Source organism: Gavia stellata, chromosome 3 (assembly GCF_030936135.1).
Source record: "Gavia stellata isolate bGavSte3 chromosome 3, bGavSte3.hap2, whole genome shotgun sequence".
Taxonomy (NCBI): domain Eukaryota; kingdom Metazoa; phylum Chordata; class Aves; order Gaviiformes; family Gaviidae; genus Gavia; species Gavia stellata.
The window spans coordinates 18,429,687-18,448,336 of record NC_082596.1 but is presented as its reverse complement, the minus strand read 5'-3'; the positions used below and the strand labels follow the sequence as shown (position 1 = coordinate 18,448,336).

Below are 18,650 nucleotides of genomic sequence, written 5' to 3'. Positions count from 1 at the left end.
ATAGATATTATTATAGAAATTATGTATGAGGCAATCTGACAAACTCAACTAATCTCAAAGAACATTACTGCTATCTATACAGCATAATCAATTACCTAATCAGCAAAACTTTAGTTAAAGAAAATGAGGACTAAATTAAGATCTATAGTGGCATAAAAATGTATAAACATTATGTATGTGGTTAACAAACCATTCTGTGATGCCTTTTGTTGACATACTTCAGTTGATGCAATATATTTTCATATTTAAGGTATCCATTGGAATACATAAATTGCATGTTATGAATATAATAAGAATTTAAGGATTCAACAAAGAAGTAAAAATATGCTAGAAAAATTATTATTGATAAGACCACTATTCAGTTTTGAAATAAGAATACTTAATTCCTTACATCAAATTATCATTTACTTGGTCTTAAAATATTTCTTCAACAAATATAAAGTTCCTTTTGTTTTGTTTTTATATAAAAAAGTGCATTTGGATTTTGTAGCATTTCAAAAGATGAGCCAAACTGGACAGCATGAAAAACTATTAAGAACGGATGAAAAGAGATACTGGAAATGAAACAGAATGAAACCTTCTTACAGACTGTTGTTGAGATGAAAAAGTAATCATTTTGGCAAGAGAGGTGCACTTCCCCTCAGACTTGTGTCTCCTAGAATATGTGAAATAGACTTGAAAGATGCACTACACATTGAACAAAAAATGTTTATGGCTAACTGACTTGGTAATTGCATAATGTAAATATTTAACTCCAATGTAATTTTCAATGAATGAGAACTGTCCACTGATACTCCTGATGTGAAGCTGACTCCTCATGATGACCTCTGTCAGTATAGACTCCAGTGAAATGCAATAAATTTATGAAACTGGCATTAAAATGTGGCCATTACTTTCTATTTACTAACTATCTCTAAAAACATAATCACGACTTTTAGAGCAGCAAGTGTTGTCTGAGAGTCAGAGCACAACGGAGGAGAATGAACTTTGTTCTGATCTATGTGTTTCTGGAGAAATTTCAGTAGAAATATAGCAGTATTGTGAGTTATGGAATTCTGACAAAAAGTCCTGTTTCTCCATTGCAGAAAGCTGCAAGAGACAAAAATCCAGAAGACAGACAAGATACAGTTTCTGTTGTCTTCCTTCCAGCAATACTAAGTATTGTCCCTTAGCTTGATCTCTATCAAATTAATGATTCAGCCTACTGCAGAATTTTCCATAGTCTATTCTTGAAACAAAATTAAGCCATGGATGAAAAAAAAATCACAAAACTTTCCTCCAACCCACAGGTAATAAAGACTATGTCGTCCTTAGCAAGCAGTGGGGAGTAATACTCATGGATCTATGGACTAAAACAGCTGGTGCCTAGGACTCAAGATCCACACTAAGTGCTAAACTAAAGGGTTTTCTTAGCTTTAGTTAATCTGGTCCTGTAGGCTGATTGTCCATTAGTGGCTGAAGGCATTAGCTGAGATGTTGAAGTACACATTCCTGTCTAGTTTTGCATGACAGGAATCCAGATTGCATGCTCTGAAACCATGCTTTAGTTCTGTGCTGTGAGCCAGAGAGTGGTAAACAAACATGGATGCCTAGTGCTTTACATTTTTCCACATTTATTCTACAAAATTATTTCATTATTTTGCAATTTGAAGTATAGGAATTTAGTTACTATGTACCTCTATTTTAAACTTCAAAATAATCTTCACAATATTTTCTGTTTTATTTTTCTTATTAAGAAAATATAGATAGTGTATTCCACAGATTTTATGGAGTTATTATGGTCACTTAATCCTATTCTGTACTTTGAATACCATAGATTTTTACTTCAATAATTCCCACACATGCACAATAATTTATGTTTATTGTGGAGCATACCTTTATAAAATATATCACATATCACAGAAAATATTAATTCAGAAGTCATCATAGTTTACTCTCCAACAGCAATTCTTTATTTGCTATACAATTTTTGCCTTTAAATTTACATTTGTTTCCAGGTTTAGACATTGGTTTGCGACTTCCTCACTCCATCCCAAAGTCTATATGATGTTTTAATCACATATCTCTATCACCTGCACATGAAAAGTTAATTAAGCATTAATCTTGTAAAATGGTGTATTTCACTGAGCTACGGGTTAATTAGGTATCTACTGAGGGACATCAATATTCTTTCCTGAATCACAAACTTTCCGCATATACTTTGGGTTTATACATTCACACAGAAAACATTACATATGTACAGATTCACACATGCACCCTTGTATAAATCCATACATACACATATAGCTATTTTTCTTGGCATGGACCAATACCTTAAATGATATACTGTGAATTCTTTTTTTTATTTAGAGGTGAAAGTTGTATACCGGCAGTACACTACACATTTCCGTTATTTGGACATGTAAGAATACACAGATGCATTTTCACTTTCACTAGATTCAGTCCCATTTTACTTTTTTTTCATAACTTCCTGCAGTTTTTTCCCCTCTGAAGTTGGTAAGCAGCTGAGAGACTATCTGCCTTGCAAGGAAATGGCAGGATAATTCTAATATATAATTAATGTTTAGTTATAGACAAGTGATCAGGCAGCAATTTTGCAAAGCCGTGTTCTCTGACTGGCTAGTCAGACAACCACAGCATGGGATTTGCATGCTGTAAAGCTGACAAGAAATAACCATGACACAATTATGCAGATCCGACATCCGAACCAACATGAGCAGAGGGAACTGCAGAGCTGGGAAGAAAAAAAAAAAAATAAAAATCTGCAACAAAATATTAGTGATGCCAGAATTCCTGTCAGTCAGCTGAGGCAGTCTCATTCAGACAGAAAATATATTTATAGTTACAGCCTTTTCCACTGGTGAAGTACTCAGCAATAATAAAGACATTTGAAATAATTCTGCTGTGCTCTCACCAACCTGTGAGCATTTGTCAGTTAGTTAAGCACAGCTGCTATTTTCAGTTTATTCATTCTCCCATTTCCTCTGAGAGCAATTAATGTTCATGCCCTACACACACATATAAAATACATACTATATAGTACAAATATTATTGTATTGGGCATAATTTGCAGATTTGGGGGGGGCTGGGGCTGCAGGGGTGGCATCTGTGGGAAGAGACCAGGGACTGTGCTGGACATAGCTGGTTCCAGCCAGCTCCGGCCGGGTCCAACGGACCCACTGCAGGACACAGCTGCACCCACCAGAGGAGTTTGTGGTGCCTCTGAACCACTCAGATGTGCCTCTGTGAAAAGAAATTTAAGAAAAGGTGGTAAGCACCAAGAAACAGAACAACAAGGCCAGAGCAGGAGGAGAGAGGAGACCTCACTGGAGGAGGACAGAGAGAAGAGTATTGACCGAGTAGAGACTGCAGCCGAAGCAGCGGGATGAGCAGGGGTTGGAGTCCAAGTGTCCACTCAAGCAGGCACTGAGAGGTGGGACTCTAAAGTGACCACGGGAACCACAGGACACTGACCCAAACTGCTGCACTGCCCTTGCCTCACCAAAGGGACAGTGTAGTGTGTGGCAAGGCCACTGGAGAACAAAAGTGTGTGGGGAGGTGTCCGGAGGGAAGCAGGCAAGTTTTTCCTAAGGGTTTGTTTGTTACTATTTTTGTTCAATACCGGGATCAGCAATTAATTGTTAATTGGCAAAGAAGTTAAATTGAAATCACCCAAATCAGTACGCTGGTTTTGCCTGCAACAATTATATAAATATGTTATATCTTTGTATTAGGATTGCCACGTGACCATATCTGCATTTACTCCTGGCTGCTGTACGTTCAGAAAAGATGAAAGCAAGACAAACTAAACTTCCCAGTCCTTACATTACAGGTTTCAGGCCTGATCTTGCTCCCTCGGAATTAAATGAGGATTTTACCAATTACTTTGAAGTAATGGTATGTAGCTCGTTATGTGCAATAGAACTGCATATTCCTCTTTCATATAGTTTAGGTACACCTAATATCTGGACCCAGCAAGCACTCTTAATTAATTGAACATATCTGCATTACCTGTATACTCAAGATGAAATCCAGCAGCTGAAACACTGATATCAGACTGAAAATTTAGGTACAGATTATTTGATGTGCTGTTCAGAAGTGGAGGTATGGTTGTTCCTGAAAAGAAAAATCAAAATATTATTGAAATACACAGAAACTGAACTAAATACATACATAAATGTGTGTGTGTATAAAAAGAGAGAAAGAGAAAAAGAGAAAGGGGGAAACAGAGAAGAGAGGATGATAGGGGGGGAGAGAGAGAGGTCGCGTAACCAATTCCACCATATTTTGTCACCATGGATGTTATCAAATATCAACCTCCTCTTCTCCAGACTGAACAACCTCAGTTCCCTCAGCCGCTCCTCATAAGACTTGCACCAGCTTCGTTGCCCTTCTCTGGACATGCTCCAGCACCTCAACGTCTTTCTTGTAGTGAGGGGCCCAAAACTGAACACAGTATTTGAGGTGCGGCCTCACCAGTGCCAAGTACAAAGGGACAATCACTTCCCTACTCCTGCTGGCCACACTATTTCTGATACAAGCCAGGACGCTATTGACCTTCTGAGCCACCTAGGCACACTGCCAGCTCGTGTTCAGCTGGCTGTCGACCAACAAACACCCCCAGGTCCTTTTCTGCCGGGCAACTTTCCAGCCACTCTTCCCCAAGCGTATAGCGTTGCATGGGGTTGCTGTAACCCAAGTGCAGGACCCATGTGACAGATCCACTCAACCCCTTAACCAAACTAGCAGTAGTTTGGTACAGGGTCCGAAGGAAGCAAAGGCCTGAGCCGTAGCTGGGCCAAGAACTCCTCTAGTTTCAATCTGTTCTCTGAAAACCCACAAAGGAGCAGAGTGACACAGTGAGCCTCGATGCATATGAGCTTGGAACACCCATCATGCGATTAACACATGAATAGCTGTTGGATTTTCCAAGACTCATTTATCAAGGAACAAAGAAAGTTGTGGGTACAAGGAGTCTCAAGCGTACCTTTCCCATCCTACATAATTTGACTACGAGCCAAGGACTTTATCCCATGAATATGACAGCCTAAGTGAGCCTTCTTTGAGCTCTCCCTGCTAGAGCAGCGTGGCTGCATGGCGGTGATCTCCCCTTGAGCTGGGACACACAGAATCACAGAATCACAGTTAATGATAGGGGTTGGAAGGGACCTCTGGAGATCATCTAGTCCAACCCCCCCGCCAGAGCAGGTTCACCTAGAGCAGATTGCCCAGGAATGCGTCCAGGCGAGTTTTGAATATGTCCAGAGAAGGAGACTCCACAACCTCTCTGTGCAGCTTGTTCCACCTCTCAAGGTTGCTCCTCAAGGCAGAGAGACCTTTTACCAACTGCAGATCTTTGCTAAGTGACCGATACTGCACATAACCTCGTAGTATGGTAACTTTGATTTTGCTTTGGTAACTTCGATTGCATGCTGAATTGATGCTAACGGAACATTACATAAACTTTGCATATATAATCCTTTAGACATAAACCATTGTCCAAGTCTGAGACTAAGACTGAACCTAGCTGTACCTAAACTCCATCAGGAGTTTAGAAAGCAAGCGGGTCCGCTCTGAATGTCGTGACTCAATGGGAGGGTCTTCCTTATTCTTTTTATCTTTTCCATTAGAAATAAACTGTTGTCCAAGTCTGAGACTAGGATTGGACCTAGCCACACCTAAGCTTCATCAGGAGTTTAGAAAGCAAGGGGGTCCACTCTGAACCTCGTGACTCAACTGGAGGGTCTTCATTACCCGTCATGTCTCCAGTCTCTCTGCAAATCATTTTAACTCGAGTGTAACTCAATTCTCCTCTGCATGTTTCTTCCATGCAGTAATTAATAGAATGAACCTTGCCATCAAACTTTGTTAAGTCGCACTTTTATAACATCATATTGCCTCAGTAAAACATATTGTTGCTTCTCTCTTTTGAGTGAGGTGCATTACACTTATTCACGACAACCCAGCACTTAGCCTTATTGAATGTCGTACAATTGGCCTCGGTTCATCAATCCAGTCTGTCCAGATCCCTCTGTAGGGCCTTCCCACCCTCAAGCAGATCAACACTCCTGTGCAACTTGGTGTAATCTGCAAACTTACTGAGGGTGGACTTGATTCCCTCATCCAGATCATTGATAAAGTTATTAAACAGAACTGGCCCCAGTACTGAGACCTGGGGAACACCACTTGTGACTGGCTGCCAACCGGATTTAACTCCATTCACCACAACTCTTTGGGCTCGGCCATCCAGCCAGTATTTTACCCAGCAAAACATACGCCTGAATTTTACACGCTTTTATCCACAAAAGGAGAAATACTCACTAGGTTTTTCAAAAAACAAGAGCAAATCCTGTAACTGGAATAATTTTAAATGTAACAGCCAAATATATCAAGCAGCTCTGAACATATTTTGTAGGGTATTTTTAGAAATGTGATTGATTATTTATTTGTGTTTCAGCACAAGACAAGACAACAATCTTATTTTCTGTGATCTTATTCCGTACCCATGAATGAAGTAGAATAAAGGAAAACAAAACAAAACAAGAAAAAGTAAGGCAAACAGAACTGCCTCATTTATCTAAAATAAGGATAAAGAATGTATCCTTTAGTCATGTACAATTTTAAGAGGCATCTATTTTAAAGGTCTGTATTTCTGGACCCTGCTATAAAAGTAGGTAAAAAATGAGATTAATAGATATTTAGTTTGGAAGCCTCTGAATGTTATTTCATTTCTATCATTTTCAGATACTTGGCTTCATGAAAGTCTGCTAAGAGACGACTGATTAAAACAGAAAGAATATTACCTGTTGTTGATTATAAGAGAAAAAAAACACACGCGCGTGCGCACACACACATACAAAAGAACTAGAAAGAGCTCTCTGTTTACAATAAAGAGTTGAATCTGTGAAATACTTATTGTAAAATCTTCTCACTCACCTGAATAACTTCCAAGCCTTGGAGCATTGTTGTCAGCACCATCGTAAAAGTCTAAGGAATCCCAGTTGTGTTCTGTGGCAAAACTCACCACTTGCACCTATAAAGAAAAATGTGAGGAAAAGAACATAAACCTCTTCCCCTCTATTCAAGCACAAAGATGACTGTAAATTGTAGCCTCTGTTGCTTTCAATCGTGAAAAGCTGTGTCTTGCTCTCATTGTCAAAGAGAATGGAAAATCATCATTAAGTGAATAAAATTGCATTGTAACATTTTTTGTATTTAATTGCCAATTCAGACTTCTAAATCCTGTGATCCTTAGTGACAACCACATATTACCTCTGACAAGAGTCATAAAACTGTGAAAATCATCTGGGTATAGAATATGATTCCCTTTTTGGGAGGACATTGAGGGGAAGACAAAACATGGTATCTTCAATTACTGCAGTTTCTTTGTGATTCTTTCTAGTTTATCCAGGGCTAAAAACAGTTCCACAGGGATGCACGCTGCTTCATCTATCTTGCCGTGTTCAATTCTGCCTCCAGGGAAGAGCAACCTCCCATGTTTGGTGCCTTCATCATTGACTCATCTCCTGAGAAGGAGCAGTCACTAGCATGCTACAAGCAAAAGGCATAACATTCACTTCATTCCTTCCAGTGGTGATGACATCCTTCCACTTACAAGGAGATGCAAAGCAGTAAGCAGATAGACTGCAAGAGGGAGGATATATCTGTTCTGATATGGTGAAAACACTCTCCACAAAGTAGAGAAATACCAGGTTCCTCGTCCTGTTTTGGAGGGGAGAGGGTCTGGCATTTTTTTGGTTTAGTGAAATAACTGTCTAATGAAAAACATCTAAAGAGTGACAGAAACACAGATGAAACCCCAGCACCCTCAAAAAGGTGTACCTTATTCACTAAGTTAGAGAATTATGCTTCTTTTACTGTTCTTCTGCCTCACTTATTCTTCCTTTTATTTTCTTCAAAATGGAGTAACTTCAACAAAAGAAATAAGCCCTGGTTCCAGTACAACTAGGTAATGAAGTTATTTTTCTAGGTGAAATATATGACTTGGACCTTTTTCTAGGTAAAAAGAATGTTCAGTTTGGCTACCTGTTTCTTGGATGGGGGTCTTAAACACTGTACTTTTTGTAGGAATTGGTCAGATACTACAGCCGAAGGATGATTTTTTTAATTTTTTTTTTTTTAAAGTGAAGCAATGCAGAGGCCCTGACTGTTAGCATGTTCTAGATATTTTCAGGAGGTCCACTGGATCTGATCTCTCAAAAAACGTTAAGACTTGTCTGTTTATTTTTTGGTTCACAAGGGATTTAGGTGAAATTTATGGGTATTGTCTCTCTCAGGAATATTTCTGAAGACATACAGAATTGGAAGTGCAGGCACTAAGGAAACCTTCAGAACAAATTTTAAATTATCTGATTTTTTTACATGTTTTCAGGGCTAGATTTCTGCTGACTAGAGTTTTTATATTCATGATAAAACACCTAATTGAAATCTTCTATTGCAGTGCAACTGATGCTAGTTGCCCTAACCTCCCCATGTAGTCAATAAATAGACAGACATAACTTCAGGCAGTGATTCAGAGCCAGTCTATATTAGATGTTTTGAATTATCTACTCAAGGTGCCTTTCTGCCCTAACTTTGTAAGGAACCATGGTAGATTAATTTCCTGATATAAGGCATTTAAGTTAGGTGCCTGAAGGCAGGCTTTTAGTGCATACTCTTCGTATTTACCTAAATATACTTTTAAATGTCTGCTTTTCGATTTGATATGAGACAGCTCAGCATTTACGTCTGATCACACTGTTTCAACAAATTCAACAATGTCATACACGTTGATAGCTGTTATACCTAAATAGTTTAAAATTCCATCTACATATTTCACAGAGGAATATACATTGGTGATATATTATTTTCATCTCCTTTAAAGATGGGAAAGTGTATTTGTTACTTTGAGGGAATAAATATTGTTCAGGAAAAATGTCCAGATATTTTATGCACTTACATAAGCACAAAAGCAATAGATATCACAGTATCGTGAATATCTGTATTTGTGTGCATTCTCAGGTTGGGCAAAATCAGTCACCCAAGTTTTCAAATGTTGCATCAAGTAACTGACTTTCACAGAAATAATTACATTTTTATATATGTATATTCAGTTTTTTCTTTCTTATGAATTGAAAAAAACAAAACCAAAACACTTCTGATGACATTTTTTATGGCATTAGTACATACATAGCTAAGCTCAATTGTGAAAAATAATGCAGTAAAAATGTTATGATGAATTCTGATGTATACTCTGTCTTACTGATCCTGTATCAGCTGTATTCAGTTTACTATATCAGGGACTTTTTCTTCCTCAGACCTAGCCCTGAAAATCAGACAGGATTCAAAGGGTCAAGCATGAATATCACACTTCATGACTGTCCTGCTTCAGTGACAATATTAAACGTTCTACAGATCTAATTACAATCATACAGGTATGCCCATGAAACTGCCCTGTTGTCATTACATTTATAAAAGTTTAAATTAATAACTTATTCAGTAACTGATAATAGAAAGAAAGGATGGTATTCCCTAGCTCAGCAAAAAGACTCAGGAGAACTAGAAAAAAAGCAAACAGTAAATATATCTCTTTATTACGACTGTGGAGCAAAAGAATATCACACAGATTTGACATCTAACTTGAAATAAAAGTTAGTAATTTAATCACCTAATGCAGTCTGTGATAAGAGATAAACGCTTCCAAAGAGCAACAGTGACTGCCTAAGTCAGAACGCCTAATTTAAATCCTCTGAACTATCCTCCTAGTGTTTAACTTACATTACTGATTGAATAAGAAATACACAGAACAAAGTATCCTAATTTAGTCAACTGTTAAATCAAGTAGTGTTCCTCCAAATCAACCTCAAAACTGATTTAGATTATTGAATACTATTGTTAATGAACACTGGTGGCTTTGAAAATTGAAATCATAAATGTTATCATGTATGGACTTAGGTTGTATTTATGATGATTTCTGTGTCCTTCTGTAAAGTTTTTGTTTGTCTTAAGTATTTTTAGTTATTTAAAACAAAAATAGATTGTTCTGAATGCTTATAAAGTAACAAAGTATAAACTTATACTATTTTTAAAGCTTTTCTTGACACAGTAGAATACCTTAAAAGCTCTGTGATGCAATTTATTAAAAAGCTTTAATAAACCGACCACAGTAGTTTTGCCGATTTTCCTTATTAAATCTTTACCTACAGAAACTGAGTTCTTTCTTTATTCATTTTCTACAGTAGTTATATTTTGAACCAAGGGTAGACATAGAAAACTTGCTACCATGGTTTCTTGTTATACGTTTTGCTAGGAATTTGATCAGATGATTCTTAAAAGTCCTAATTTATTAAACTCAACTGCCTTTCCCATAACCAGATTTCTGTCAGTTTCTTTAGTGAACTCTAAGGAGTGAGATATTCATGACTTAGCTTAATGGATACTTTTCTGCTATGTGTTCCATGAACTTCTTTATCTAAATGTTAGTAAATGAGAATTCTGACAACAGTTTAAAGGACCAATTCCTATCTTATGGGGAAACTGAAGTTTCTTTATATCACAATGAACTTCCATAATATAGAGTAAATAACAGAGTTTCTAGGAAAACATATATAACTTGTCCATGGACGCAACCCACTTAATTTCACTCTGTTAGAGGAGATTTATCCATGTTGGGGGAGGGAAAAAAAAATCACAGGAAAGCCTCTCTATTTCCTCTGGCTTACAAGGAGTCACTGACCTATTGAAATAACACATTTAAAATTATTGGTGATTTTTTTCTAAGTAAAAAGTTACAAGTGTATCTTTTAAGATTTTTGTAAATCTTATAACTTTTAACAACTATGTGAATAAAAACATATGCAAAAATTTCCATTGTGAGAATCATTAGTGAGATAGAAAAATGTATGAACAAATGATCTTTTCATGCTCTTGCATCAGGAAAAACAGTTTTAAACATGATGATAACAAGCAAATAACAAGTATACTTACTTGAATCCCAGCTCCCTCTGGTACTGTGATCTTCCACACACAATTCAGATTGTTGTCATAAGGCTCAGGGTAACCAGGAGACAAAATGGTCCCTTTGCGCTTTGTTAAAATTCCACCACAGGGCACTGAAAGGAAATGCACAAGGCAAGAAAAGAAGTATGAAGCTTCAGAAGTGAGAAAAGTTATTATAAAAGCTTACACAATGTTCAGCATATCATGGCTGAAAACTTTTTTAAATTTATGCTACATTAAAAAATTTATATTTGCCTTAGGAAAATAAAATCTTGTAACTCAAAAACCTTCTTTTAAATGACCAAAAAAGAATAAAGGAAAATTAGAATTATGTCAGTTTTCTACATGACAGAATCATGATCATATTCCCCTTATTTATTTGACTTTTAACAAAGTGAAATCCATTCCATTGTCTCCTAGTAATCTTACAAAAATAAAGCATTATTTTTAGGGGTTAAGAATGAAGTTTGAACAGTTATGTATTGTATTAGTATAAAAGATAAAAATGTGTCATTAAAAAGATACATTCTTTCTTAATATTGCTGCTTTGTTGTTGTCTGAATAATTAATAGCACCAGTCTCAACTCCTTGACTGTTCTCTTTGCTTGTGTGAGTTATGCCATTACAGACTATGGATCTATCACATTAGTAAAGAAATTGCTAAATGCTTGCAAGACTGCACTCATCATAACCATGCCCATGGATTAATAAAAGTGTTATGCATGAAATAGGACAGTCATTCAGTACCATCAAGTTTCTCTTCTGCATGTTCAACTTGAATGTATCTTGTCTAGACCATTAGATGCTCTAACAGGGACAAAGAATATTACAGCTTAATCTAGATACATATATTCTTTTGGTATTTAGGAAGTTGAAGGAAAAGATTGATGAGAAGGTTTATCAAAACCATTAGAAGCTAATCTATCACTTCTATGCAACACTACTAAGTTCTGAACAGATTTCACTAGGTACAAATGTGAGGATTTAGAAAATACATAGGAGAATGCAACTTATCTTAATAATGAATACTGTACCTACATTTTGTGTGACATATAATTGATAGAATCTGTTGGGAGCTACATGGATAAACTAAAGGTCAGTGTCACTTAAAGTGTTTAAATAATTACTCAAAAAAGGATGAACAGACAGAATGATTGATGTCTATGATCTGTACAGAAATATTCAAGCATTCACTAGAGTTAAGGCAATTTAATATGGTCATGTCTACCACTTCAATTATTAAACTGATTTAGTTCAATGCAATTTTCACCTCATATATATTTTATCACCTTTATTGGCACAGTGATTTTCACACATAAGGTAGCCTGTAACCCTTTCTCAGTTCAACTTCCCTAGAGACAGATAGCTTTCTCTTCCACAGACTAAATAATGTATTAAAATATCAATAATATATTGTGATCAATGGCCAAAATAATTATTTCAACACTTTGTTGAGTTGTTATATCTGAAAAACAAGGGGGATATATTTCAAGGGGGTAAATAGTACAATTCTACTGATTAAATTCTAATCACTGAGAATAAATGAAATATAGCTATATACCACAGCTTCCTATTGATACACAAATTGTGGTTCTATTCCTATGCCTGCAACAGTCTAAATAAACATTACTTGTGCATAACAGCTGGTTAATCATATTTTATTAATATTACCCCAGTGGTACTTATTTTTCATATCTATCAAGATTTTAGTATTTTTGAGAAAAACTTTTCACAGAATCAAAGAATCACAGAATAACTAAGGTTGGAAAAGACCTGTAAGATCATCAAGTCCAACCATCAACCAACACCACCATGCCCATTAAACCATGTCCCGCAATGCCATGTCCACGTGTTCCTTGAACATCTCCAGGGAGGGTGACTCCACCACCTCCCTGGGCAGTCTATTCCACTGTGATACCACTCTCTCAGTAAAGAAATTTTTCCTAATATCCAGCCTGAACCTCCCCTGGCACAACTTGAGGCCATTTCCTCTTGTCCTGTCACTCGTCACTTGGGAGAAGAGACCAACACCCACCTCCCTGCAACCTCCTTTCAGGTAATTGTAGAGAGCAATAAGGTCTCCCCTAAGCCTCCTCTTCTCCAGACTGAACAATCACAGTTCCCTCAGCCGCTCCTCATAAGACTTGTGCTCCAGACCCCTCACCAGCTTTGTCGCCCTTCTCTGGACATGCTCCAGCACCTCAATGTCCTTCTTGTAGTGAGGGGCCCAAAACTGAACACAGGATTTGAGGTGCGGCCTCACCAGCGCCGAGTACAGGGGCACGATCACCTCCCTACTCCTGCTGGCCACACTATTTCTGATACAGGCCAGGATGCCATTGGCCTTCTTGGCCACCTGGACACACTGCAGGCTCATATTCAGACGGCTGTCAATCAACACCCCCAGGTCCTTTTCTCCAGGGCAGCTTTCCAGCCACTCGTCCCCAAGCCTGTAGCGTTGCATGGGGTTGTTGTGACCAAAGTGCAGGACCCGGCACCTGGCCCTCTTGAACTTCATCCGGTTGGCCTCGGCCCATCCATCCAGCCTGTCCAGATCCCTCTGCAGAGCCTTCCTACCCTGAAGCACATCAACACTCCCGCCCAACTTGGTGTCGTCTGCAAACTTGCTGAGGGTGCACTCAATCCCCTCATCCAGATCATTGATAAATATATTAAACAAGACCGGCCCCAAAACTGAGCCCTGGGGGACTCCACTTGTGACCGCCACCATCTGGATTTCACTCCATTCACCACAACTCTCTGGGCTCGGCCATCCAGCCAGTTTTTTACCCAGCAAAACGTACACTTGTCTAAGCCACGAGTCACCAGCTTCTCCAGGAGAATACTGTGGGAGACAGTGTCGAAGGCTTTGCTGAAGTCCAGGTAGACAACGTCGACAGTCTTTCCCTCATCCACTAGGCGGGTCACCTGGTCATAGAAGGAGATCAGGTTGGTCAAGCAGGACCTGCCTTTCATGAACCTGTGCTGGCTGGGCCTGATCCCTTGGTTGTCCTGCACATGCCCTCTGAGCGCCCTCAAGATGAATCTCTCCATAATCTTCCCCGGCACCGAGGTCAGGCTGACAGGCCTGTAGTTCCCCAGATCCTCCTTCCGGCCCTTCTTGTAGATGGGCGTCACACTGGCAATCCTCCAGTCATCCGGGACCTCCCCCGTTAACCAGGACTGTTGATAAATGATGGAGAGTGGCTTGGCAAGCTCCTCCGCCAGCTCCCTCAGCACCCTTGGGTGGATGCCATCAGGCCCCCATAGACTTGTGAGTGTCCAGGTGGCATAGCAGGTCGTTAACTGCTTCCTCCTGGATCATGGGGAGTTTATTTTGCTCTCCATCCCTGTCTTCCAGCTCAGGGGACTGAATACCCTGAGGATACCTGGTGTGGCTATTAAAGACTGAGGCAAAGAAGGCATTAAGTACCTCAGCCTTTTCCTCATCCTTCGTGACAATGTTCCCTCCCGCATCCAGTAAAGGGTGGAGATTCACCTTGGCTCTCTTTTTGTTGTTAATATATTTGTAAAAATGTTTTTTGTTATCCCTTACGACCATGGCCAGATTGAGCTCTAGCTGGGCTTTTGCCTTTCTAATTCCCTCTCTGCATGACCTAACGAGACCCTTGTACTCTTCTTCAGTTGCCTGCCCCTTCTTCCAAAGGTGATAAACTCTCCTTTCTTTCCTGAGTCCCAGCAAAAGCTCCCCATTCAGCCAGGCTGGTCATTTTCCCCGCCAGCTCTTCTTACAGCACTCTTCTTACAGGGAAGCACCTGCTCCTGCGCCTTTAAGATTTCCTTCCTAAAGAATGTCCAGCCTTCCTGGGCCGCTTTGCCCTTCAGGACCATTTCCCAAGGGACCCTCTCAACCAGCGTTCTGAACAGGCCGAAGACTGCCCTCTGGAAGTCCATTGTAGTGGTTTTGCTGACCCCCCTCCTTACTTGGCCAAGAATTGAAAACTCTATCTTTTCATGGTCGCTAAGCCCAAGATGGCCTCTGACCATCACTTCTCCCACCAGACCCTCTCTGTTTGTAAACAGCAGGTCAAGCAGGGCACCTCCCCTGGTAGGCTCCCTTACCAGCTGTGTCAGGAAGTTATCTTCCACACACTCCAGGAACCTCCAGGACTGTTTCCTCTCGGCTGTGTTATATTTCCAGCAGATGTCTGGTAAGTTGAAGTCCCCCACAAGAACAAGGGCTTGCGACTGTGAGACTTCTGCGAGTTGCTTGTAGAACGCTTCATCAGCTTCTTCATCCTGGTTGGGTGGTCTATAACAGACACCCAGCAGGATATCCACCTTGTTAGCCTTCCCCCTCATCCTTACCCATAAACACTCAACCTTGTCGTCACAATCGTTGAGGTCTATACAATCAAAACACTCCCTAACATACAGAGCCACCCCACCGCCTCTCCTTCCTTGCCCATCCCTCCTGAAGAGCTTATAGCCATCCATCGCAGCACTCCAGTCATGCGAGTCGTCCCACCATGTTTCTGTGATGGCGACTACATCATAGCTGTCCTGCTGCACAATGGCTTCCAGCTCCTCCTCTTTGCTGCCCATGCTGCTTGCATTGGAGTAGGTGCACTTGAGCTTGGCTATCTATTTCACTCCCAACATTGGCATGCCACCCCTAGGCTCATCTCTAGGCAGCCTGGTTTCATCCCCTTCCCCCTTCAAATCTAGTTTAAAGCCCTCTCGATGAGGCTCGACAACTCATGAGCGAGAATCCATTTCCCCCTTGAGGATAGTTTAACTCCATCTGCTGTCAGCAGGCCTGGTGCCATGTAGACCACCCCATGATATTTTTTTTAATTTATTTTACTGAAAACCACTCAGACTCTACCATGCACCATTAGCTGGTTAGCACAGAAGATTCAAATGAACCTAATGAAAAAATGTTCTGTATTTTCCTTTCCTGCACTCATCTAAAAGTCTGCTTATGTACTTCTTAACTCTGGAGTCAATATCATAATGTGTTTTTTGCAATGGGTTAGGATCTTTTTTTTTTTTTAAATCTGTTCTCTCTCAAGAAAAGTAAAGTAACTTCTAACTCATACATATATTTACTGGTTTGGTTGGGAATGGAGTTCTTCAGATGTCTTCATCCTCAAAATGAATAGTTTTCAGTGTATTTGATTTGCACAAAATTAACGTATAATGCAGTCAGTACTGCAAGAGATGTTACAGGTGGGAAAGTCTGATGGTATTGCAAAAACATTTGTGCAAATGATAACCGATTTTAATTCATTTATAAACACCTGATTTTTTCCACATAAAAATCCAAGCCAAACTGTAATAAAACATAATATGTAAATGTGCCATATTTGCCCTTGATATAAACCTATGGAAAAATATACCATTAGAATTTTATCTCTTTACTGTGGGGTTTTGAGCACAATCATCAGATTTCCAACTGGTGCAAAACAGCTTTATAAATGTCAATGGATGCACATTAATTTAAGAATTTAATTTTGAGAATTTAATCTTGTTTGACTAGAACCAGACAAAGTATATTTTCTAATCTGAAAAATTACTTTTTTTTTTCTGACAAGCAATGAAATACTAGTATAACTACTTCTAAATCTTTAATATAGTAGTGTTCTTTCTAATACCTTTCAATATCTTGTTCGAGATCTGCAAGGTGAGAGCATCTTAGTCTTGCAAGCAATCAGGGCACAAACTGGCATTTCTGAGTTTTGATTAAGGGAAAGCCAGGGACTGTCACTGATGTTAATGTAAAAGAAGCTAACATATGATTTATAGCAGCAGAGTATGTTCATGAAACTCGTGAAATGTCACAGCAAGGTTAGAATAAAAAGAGGAACAAAATCTTAACCTTGAATGAAGAAGAAAGTGAATAAAATTAAGCTAGAATAAAATACTGTACAGATGACAAAGAAGGAGCACATTCAGCTAGAGAGAGTGGTCTACACTTTAGGCAGCAATTAGTTCTATTAAAAAGCCTTAAGAACTCACCAACACATGTAGGGAGTGAATCATTCCACTGTGCCAATGCATTTGGTACTGTATCACATCTAATTGCTGTTGACCCATGGAGGATATAGCCTGGATTGCACTCAAAAAGAACCAATGACCCAACTGCAAATTCATTTCCAATCCTTTTTCCAAATCTTGGTTCAGGCACAGAGCTACATTGTGTTGCACTTGTTCTTGGAACAGCTGCAAACATACAAACAATTGTGGATTCTTCATTTTAGATTTGGTGGAGGAATACAGATTTTGAACCCCAAATATTCAAAATTATTGGAAGTAATGTTCAGTTATTTGCCAGTTAAGAACATTTTAATAATCCTCAAAAGAATCTTCACAATTTGCATACTTTTGATGTCTGAGTTACTATTTAGATGGGCATAGCACTGATATCCTTGCCAAGATTAAAAGCAATGCATAAAATCCACACTGAAACCTTGCTAAAATGGCACTGAAAAGAAATACTACTATGAAATATTCAGCTAATACACGATTTCAAAATAATATTTCTGTGTCAGATGATAGATATTTACATTTATTCCTGAGGATTCCTAAATGTGTATTCTGACTGTCAGATCAGGATCTAAATTTAATGAAAGAATGAATTGTAGTTGCAAATATTGATGTATAACCACTTCTGCATTTTACCCATAGAAAGGCAAATAATGTAAACCAAAAGAAGTATCTTAGTAACAGCAAGATTGCTGATTCATCCACAGCTAATAACACTTTATTCATATTACAAATCCATATAATTATTCATATGAATAATATTCATATAATAATATGAATATCGTTTATTCATATTTAAATTGAGAGACAAACCAGTTTGAGCAGCCAGATGGATCTAACATTAGTTAGCCAGATTAGCAAACAGAAAAAGCTGCTTTGTATAACTGTATTCTTAAATTTGGAACTTCTCTTATGCTTCTTACATACTTGATTTAAGCTTTAAAATAGAAATAAAAGAATGGCCCTAAAGATTATTCAAAACATGCAGAAATAATGAAACTTATTATATTGTTAACAGGCTATTATTTTCCTCTACATTTTCAGTCTGTTCCTGTCTGATGATTTACAATTTGTGATGAAAAGAATAAATTTACACATTTTTCCAGGTTGTCTCACCTTGATAAACAAAATGAAATCCTTTAGCTGTTATTGGTCCAACTGAAGTAAATCTAACCGTGATCTGGTTACCTGAGCTCAATGGAAGGGATTCACCTACTCAAACAAAGCAAATAATACAAAGCTATCATAACCACTTTTTACTAAAGAAGCATTCAAAATACCTGCCAACATCTTTGCAGCTAGAAATAACCCTCCCAAAACCTTGTTCTGCTTCAGTAAACTTTGCAAGATGGATGCTATTTCAATAGTTTATGTTAGCAGTATTATGTTGTTCTAGAAGAAGGGCACTAAAACTCATCTCAGTTATTACTAATATTTGTTGGTTTTTTCCTTTACCAAAAAAAAAACCCCAAACCCCATACCTCTTTTAACTGAGTCAACGTGCACATAATCTATACAATTTTACTTTGCTACAAATATATGCTGCTTTCCCTTTTAAATACATTATACCCATTGCAGATTGCTCACTAGATAAAAGTCATAAAGGCACAGAGTAAGAAGCCCAAACCACTCACTATAATAGC

At 38.5% G+C, this 18,650-nt stretch overlaps 1 protein-coding gene across 3 annotated transcripts in view; it reads right to left on the bottom strand.

Annotated features, from left to right (window-relative positions):
- Positions 1-18,650, bottom strand: part of CSMD3 (CUB and Sushi multiple domains 3) — a 731,455-nt gene that overhangs the window by 133,924 nt on the left and 578,881 nt on the right. For 2 of the 3 annotated variants that reach the window (XM_059815714.1, XM_059815715.1), the window contains 5 exons: positions 18,124-18,219; positions 16,981-17,184; positions 10,987-11,111; positions 6,937-7,033; positions 4,012-4,116 (listed from right to left, as the gene is read on the bottom strand). In XM_059815714.1, coding sequence (XP_059671697.1) covers positions 4,012-4,116; positions 6,937-7,033; positions 10,987-11,111; positions 16,981-17,184; positions 18,124-18,219 — 627 coding nt within the window. The remainder of the gene's footprint in view (positions 1-4,011; positions 4,117-6,936; positions 7,034-10,986; positions 11,112-16,980; positions 17,185-18,123; positions 18,220-18,650) is intronic. The other variant, XM_059815716.1, reaches the window with a different exon arrangement.